General features: G+C 40.2%; 1 protein-coding gene across 1 annotated transcript; it reads right to left on the reverse strand.

Annotated features, from left to right (window-relative positions):
* Positions 1-242: 242 nt before the first annotated feature.
* Positions 243-1,978, reverse strand: LOC120276660 (tyrosine decarboxylase 1-like). The gene has a single exon (XM_039283327.1). The coding sequence runs from the start codon at positions 1,923-1,925 to the stop codon at positions 396-398; it is 1,530 nt and encodes a 509-aa protein (XP_039139261.1). The 5' UTR covers positions 1,926-1,978; the 3' UTR covers positions 243-395.
* Between the last annotated feature and the right edge of the window lie 6,006 nt (positions 1,979-7,984).

Genomic DNA, 7,984 nt, shown 5'->3' on the forward strand with positions numbered 1-7,984 from the left:
TTTTATTTTATGTGAATTACAATTTAAATTCGTCTTTTTAAATATTTGGTGGCAATAAATTGAAAGATTTTTTTAATAACAATTAATTATTTAGAGGTATATATAGATATATATATATATTTGAAAATTTTTATATATTAATAAATAATATCATTAACAAAACAAGTTCACCTGCCCATTCATGCATGGCGATACATATATAATTAAAAAAGAAAAAAAAAAAAAGGTGTGGAATGTGGATAGAACACAATTGAACACAATTTATTTATGATATATAGAAACAAATCTCAAACTTGAAGCTCGTCCCTTAAAAGGATACCGATGCTGATCATAAAGTTCAATAATTATAAAGACTTACAGTGAATCAAACAACGCATAATTAAACTCTTCACAGATCAATCCAAGGTTGCAAGTAACGCTTCAGCATGGTCTTGAACCACCTTCCATGCGAATTTCACATGCTTCTCCTCTGTCAAAGAAGCTCCAATGGCAAATCTTATGATATATACTCCTCCAACTATAGCATGAGTCATGTATATTTTTCCAGATGAGTTCACCGCCTCAAGGAGTTTCTGGTTGAGCTCGTTCTCAATCGCCACCACCCTCTCTGGCTCTTTACCTTTTGATTTTGACGTCGGCAAGAGAAGCCGGAAGCAAACCATAGCAAAGGTCCTCGCCAAGAAAATCTCAAACCTCTTGTCCGTCTGCACCATGTCTTCAAACAGCTTTGCCATCTTCACATGGCTCCTAATGAAATTCCTCAGGCTGGCAACTCCATAACTACGCAACACCAGCCACAGCTTCATTGCACGGAACCTTCGGCTGAGTGCAATCTGCCAGTCTTTGTAGTCAATCACTTGCTTAGATTCAGTGGCCTTGTTTTTCAAATACTCCGGGTTTGTTGACAGTGCGTTCACTAGAGCTGCAGGTTCTCTAACCCATAGACAACAACAGTCCAAGTTATTGAAGAACCATTTGTGAGCATTGAAGCTGAAGGAGTTGGCTTTCTCCACTCCATCAATGAAATGGCGAAACTCCGGGCACACGCATGCGCCTCCAGCGTATGCGGCGTCGACATGGACCCAAACTCCGAAATCTTTCGCGACGTCGCAGAGGCCAGCGATTGGATCGACGGCGGTGGACGAGGTCGTCCCGATCGTCGCGCAGAGGTAGAGCGGGACCAGCCCGGCGGCGATGTCAGCAACGAGTGCTTCACGGAATGACGCTGGTGAAAGCCCGAACGCGTTTGACTGATAAGTTTCGATAGCTCGGAAGTTTCGTGGTTGGATGCCGACGATCTGCGCGGCCTTACGTAACGCGCAGTGAGTTTGATCGGAGCCGTAGACAACCAAACGAGTGATTTGATCTCGGCCAATCTCATTCAAGATCTTGTCACGCGCCGCTGTAAGAGTGCAGAGAATGGCTTCGCAGGTGGTACCTTGGAGCACACCACCACCGCCGCCAGAGTAAAGGAAGGACGGAGGTAGGTCGATCATTTTGCCGAGCCAGTCCATGACGATGGTCTCGAGCTCAGTAGCGGCCGGGGATGACATCCAGTTGAAACCCACAATATTGAAGCCAGTGCTAAGCATCTCGCCGAGAAACCCGGCAGTGCTGCCACTGGACGGGAAGTAGGCGTAGTAGTTGGGGCTCATCCAGTGGGTGATCCCGGGCACAATGTCATTCTGAACGTCTTGCAGTATGGTTTCAATGGGTTCTGGGTTGTTGGGTGCGGTGTCAGGGATGAGCTTGGAGAGATAACCAGGTTCAACCTGGCTACGAACGGGATATTTGTCAACATTGTGGTAGTAGTCGGCCAAGAAGTCGATAACCAAATGGCCCTGTCGGCGAAATTCTTCAGGGTCAAGAGGTTTTGGGTGGCAGGTTTGGTTGGCCTCGAGAAGGTCAGCTTGAAGACTGCCCATTGTTAAGAGGTATGAACTATGAAGATAGGAATTTGGAGGCGTCGAGTATTGGAGGAGATTGGAAGCCTTATATAGAATGAGTGGGTAGGTTTGGGGGTTGGTAAGGTGGCCAAGGCCAGTGGTTTGGTTTGGTGGCAATAAGAGTTGTTTGTAATGACTTTGTGCTGGTATGGATACGTGTAACTTTTTTATCCTTTATTTTTATTTTTCTTTGAAATATTTATTTTTGGGGCCCAAGGGAGAAATATTTCCAAAATAAATTAAACACTCGTAACCTAACCTAATTTATAAAGAGGAAGGTGTTAAAAACATTATTATTAACAAAATCTCTGGAGAAAAGTTTTATTATTATTATTATTATTATTTTTTTTACTTTTGATTTAAAAAAAAAGTTCTCGGTAAAAACCTAATTAAACATTAATATTATGCAAAAAAAAAAAAAACCTTATTTAAGTAAATGTTATTTAAAACACTTATGATGTTTATTTATGTAATTTTTTAAAGAAGGATCATGAACACCAAACAACTTTTTCAACGGGAAAAAAAGATCTTACCAAATTACATTAAAGTTTTTTTTCCCAAAAAATTGAATCATAGCATTTATTTATTTATTTCTATTTTGCCAAAAATAAAAGTGTGAGACAAATCAATCACTTAAAATAATTTATGGTTTGGTTTCTTTTTTTCAAAAATAAAAAAAGCATCTCCAGCAATTTATGGTTTTTTTTAAAATAATTTACATTTAAGTAATTTCAGTGTTGATGTCTTCAAATCCACAGTATATCATGAAACTAACATTAGTTTTCAAATTTGTTAGTGAGAATATAGTAGACTAATAATAATACTAATCTTAATAATTAATAATATATAATTTCTTAATAAATCATGTTAGAAGCATTCAACATATCAAAATTCGAAAATTTTTATTTACATAAAAAAATCTTTCTACCAAATAAAGAGAAAGTTGTAAATTTATTCATGTACGCCGAAATCTTATTTTGGATAAACTTTTACAAAATAGGAGACTTTAATTTTTATAAATAAAAATTTTATAAACGTATATTTAGTTAAACTGCCTATGAAGTAAGTTAAATTATGGTATATAAGGTGATCTCTTTAAAACACTTCAAACTTTTGCTTATTGTGTTTGGGTAGTAATGCTTGAATTGATTTTTGAATATCATTTTACAATAATATCAAACATAGACAAAATATAAGCTTTAAGTAGATGAAATCTATATATATATAATATCGGGTATAAGTAAATTATTAGGTTTATATCCTATATAAAGATAATCTTTTAAATATATTATATGGACCAGATAAGAATTTATTGATTTGAAATAAAAATAATAAATATCATTAAATATATATACACCCAGAGAGAGAGATTGTGCATAAAAATAAGATATGATCCTATTTATGAAAAATATTTGTATAACCCAAAGGTAATTTTGGCTTGATTGTGAAAAAAGCATTTTGTATTGTTTAAGGTTTAGTAAAAACAATACTTTTAGAAGTGTTTCCAAAGTTAAACATTTAATGTTTGGATTTCCAAAGTTAAAAGTGTTTCTATGGCTAAAATGCACTATTATGGTTAAAATCTTATTTGAGTTTTAATTTTTTAAATAGCCATATAACTTTGTCTTACTTTCATTATAGTCATCCAACTTCAAAATATATCAAAATGGTTATCTAAATTACAAAAACTTTCAGTGAGTAATCACCCGAGATTTTCTGTCACCCAATAGCTTACGTGGGCACCGTAAAAGCTGAGTCAGCATCTGATGCCCACATCATCAAGCTTACGTGGCAATTCTATCGGGCGAGCACGTAAGCTATTTGGTGCGGGAAGGTCTCGGGTGACTGCTCGATAAAAGTTGTTGTAACTTGAATGACCACTTTGATACATTTTGAAGTTGGATGATTGAAGTATTTTTGGTGACACTGAGTTAAGAGTGCTCAACCCTAATCACAGCAAGCTTCCCAAGAAAGAAAAAGACCCCTGGGATTTATCATACCTAGCACTATTGGAGGGCTTGTGGATGAGAAAGCTTTAGCCGATATTGGGGCAAGTATCAACATGATGCCCTAGAATTTTCCAAAAACTAGGGCTCGGGGAAAAAAAAATCCATGATAATGACACTACAGTTGGCCGACAGATCCATCCGGCAGCCAAGAGGGATAATTGAAGATGTTTTGATCAAGGTGGACAAATTCATATTTCCTGTAGACTTTGTGATCCTCGATGTTAATGAAAAGGTTGACATCCCCCTCATTCTAGGAAGACCGTTCTTGGCGACCTCAAAAGCCCCAAGTGATGTCAAGGACGGTCGAATGACACTCTGAGTAGGAGACGAAGAAGTCATCTTCAAACTTTGAGACTCAATGAGACAACTATGGATTTTGGCGATACTTATTATTATGCTGATGTTGTTGATAATTTTGTTTCTAAGTATATGCAGGACACACTTATGAAGGATAAACTATCTGAGCTATTGGAAAATGATCCGCATGAGGTTGATGAATCTGAAGAGTTGGTGGGAGAATTATGTTATCAAGATGTGGTGCTTCCGGGACCTTCCTTGCCTCGTGAGCCATCAGAAAAAAATTCTCTCGTGCCAAGAGGTGGTGGAAACAAGTAATTCCGAGGAAGAGGAAGCCACCTGCCCCACCATTGAAATAACATGGTCGCCTTTTCTGAATTTTGGTGAGATCAATCTAAGTAATACCTTAGCACCATATGCATGCAACTGCTTTTTAGGTGGTCATGAGAGGTCTCGATTTCACGAACCCCCTTGATGCGTATAGGTACGTCAAGCAAGTGACGTTAAATAACTGTTCATTGGGAGTCAACCCAAGTGTTTGTTTTATTTTCTTTTAGTTAGTTTTGTCGATTTTCAGGGGTTTGCAATGATTTGTAGCTGTGCAATGCTTTTCCTTAATAATCAATTTTTGAAGTGGTGATTCTTCGGCGATTATCTCTCCCGGGGCTTTCTCTCATGTCTATAGTCTTTCAATGTAAAATTTAAGAAAGATTGCTAGGTGCTGGGTGTTTCAGGCTGAGCACAGGTAGAGCACGTCCATTCTCATGTCGTGGTTTTCTTGGTTTTTATCTCGTGAAGCATTCCAGGATGAGCACGGGGCATACAAGAGCATGCTTACTAGTGAGCACGGTTTCGGTGCTCCTTGTATGACCGTGCTTCATATCTTGGTGTCTTAGGGAACTTTCCCGAGATAACCACGGGAAGGAAGTACGAGCTGGGTACGACCGTGCTCCCTCCAGCACAATCACACTATTTGGCATGTGAGCACGCCTGTTCTTAGGGTGTGCTCGATGGGGCGACTGGTCGGTTCCTCCATCACCATTTGAAAACCTAGCCGCCGGTTGATTCTCCACCCCATTTCTCTTGTGGCCCCTCTTTTTTCCTTTGTAGCGCTTGTTTTCTTGAGAGTTTTATTGGTGCTCGCCGCCCATTCATCGTTTTTCTCCTCACTTGTTTGTGTGTCTCTCTCATCTCCGGTAAGTTCTTTAGCTTCACTTAAGGCTTTGGTTTGATTTCATGCTCCCTTTATTTGTAAACGATTTATGTACATCGTTTGGCTTAAAATGAATGCGCTTTATTGATGTCGATTTCCCTATGAGCTTGCTAGTCCTTAGGGCTTTTTGGGGAAGAAGCTCGCCTTGAAGCACTGTTTTGCTCTTCGTGAAGCATGACCGTGCTCAGCCTGAAATCTTTAATTATTGAACTAAACTAAGCTGTTTCTTTTACACATTATGCAGAGAAAACACACCTCATATGGGCCATCATCGTCGAGGAGGTCTCAATGTGAGGGGCCGGCCTTGTCCACCGACTTGACACCTGTCTTCCATTCTCAGGTGCACCAGGACCGTTACACACGTCTTTCTCGACGTCATTTTGGCGAATCGAAGGAGATAGATTGGGATGTGCTATGTGAGGTTGGAAAAAAGGACGAGGTCAGGCAGATGATTAGTTTTAGGGCTTGAAGGCAACACTTCATGATTACCCACAACATTGACACGTTCGAATATGCGTGTATGTACCGCAAGTGCAGGGGTGTCGAAGTAATAATTACCCCGGTGAGTGGGTAGTCGAATCCACAGGGAACAGGGCTACTAGTACTAACTTCTTCTCTGCTTTCTAACCTAATGATAAATGGAAAGGTGTGGTGATCTAATGTGCGAAGAAGTGAATCCCGGAGACGAATATGCAAGGGTTAAATGGATGGAGATCTCAATCAGTAAAAGTGGGGTATTCGGGCAATGCTCCCCCTAGGATTCAGGTATTAGGTACCGAATAAGCAAAGTGTTTCTATGATGAGTAAGTTAAGTCGTGGAAATCCAAACATAATCGGATCCGGCCTCCCGATCACCGATACTAGTCCCCTACGAGGTCCCAGTGGAGAAATCGCTCAATCTCAACACCTCACACCACATATGACTGCAAAGCACTCTAGGGATTCCAAGAGTTATATCCGATTCCTAAAGATTGATCCAACCCTAATTCCCGGTGAAGGATCCTAACCCCCTACAAGGTCCCGGCGGAGAAATCTCTCAATCTCATGCCTCACACCAAATATGGTTGCATAGAGCTTAAGGAACGGAGATAGAATACACTCAATCGGAAGGGAGAGGGGACACTCCACTATCTCATGACTCACCCTCTCAACCCTCTTTAACCTTGAAGTTCTAACTCTAATGGAGACCTCTCTCACATCAAAGTAACAAATCATGCAAATCCAATCAACCACAAGGATTAATTACACAAGCAAGCAATGAGAATACAAGATTAAAACTTAATCAAATTCGGATTAAATAGAAACTCTAAGCAAATCCACAAAAGATGAGAATCCTAGGGTTCACAAGCCCAAATACCCTCTAGGGTTTTAGCTCTCCATGGAGCAACATACAAAACACACCATCAATGAATGAAAGTACATTAAAACCATAGAAATAAACCCCCCTTATATATGAACTGATGGCCTTGATGGAGAGCTTCGACGTCTTGAAGGACCCACTCCGAAGCTAGGTTCACCGGTGGCTTCCTTGATGCTATGACGGAGGAGGAATCGATCAAAGTTGGTGACGAAGCGTCTCCAAAGCCGCAAAGACCTCCTCTACAAACCCTAGCCGTCTCACCCCTCAAGAGCCGCACAAAAGATGAGAAAGAATAGGGCAAAACGGCTATTTATAGGTCTTAGATCGTGTCTGTCACGTGCCCTCACCCGCCCGTGTGGAATTTCCACGCGCAATTGCCACAGTGAAATTGCTACAGTACTTTTCACAAAACGCGATCCGAACACTCTTCTCTTAAGGCCACATGTCCCGGCACACGTCCATGTGGTAGGCTATAAAACTTTTCTTCATCGACGTATCTTTGAGAGGTCTTGCAATCTTCACAAAAAGAAGGAATATGAAGATGTGGCTGCCTTTGTGCCCTTCCAAATAGTGAATTGACTTGAATCTTCTTGGAAGTTGGCACACATCTCCACGTTTATGAACTGCTCTCGTGTCTTGATCCTTGAATTGAACAAAAACTCCCAACATTGTGTCTTTATAGCCTATCTTTGCTTCCTTTTTACTCTTCAAGGCATTCACAACCTATATGCATAAAAGAACACCAAATACACAATATGAGACATAAAGCACAGTAAAAATGATTCTCAATGCATGTAAAACATATATAAAAATATGTCTACTCAAGCACTTATCAAACATCTACAAGCAGTTGGCCTTCGAGGTGTTGGCTACATTTGAGCTATCTCGCGGCACTATGGCTTTTTATCATGGAGACTTGTTCCAGTTTCAGGTATATGGCACACTGCGGCAGATGAGTCTCACTGAGTTCTCCATTCGGCTGGGACTTTATGAAGTGGAGTTCACTCGAACCCTGCATATGATTCACTATTGATTTTCTGGCCGGTGGAGAGTCTTAGGAGGATGCTTGGAGGAGATTCAGTACTGACCCCACCTATGAATATCATTGGTCTAAGGCTTCCACACTCCTATCTCTGTCCTGAGGTACATTCATTTTGTG

Source organism: Dioscorea cayenensis, chromosome 15 (assembly GCF_009730915.1).
Source record: "Dioscorea cayenensis subsp. rotundata cultivar TDr96_F1 chromosome 15, TDr96_F1_v2_PseudoChromosome.rev07_lg8_w22 25.fasta, whole genome shotgun sequence".
Classification (NCBI taxonomy): domain Eukaryota; kingdom Viridiplantae; phylum Streptophyta; class Magnoliopsida; order Dioscoreales; family Dioscoreaceae; genus Dioscorea; species Dioscorea cayenensis.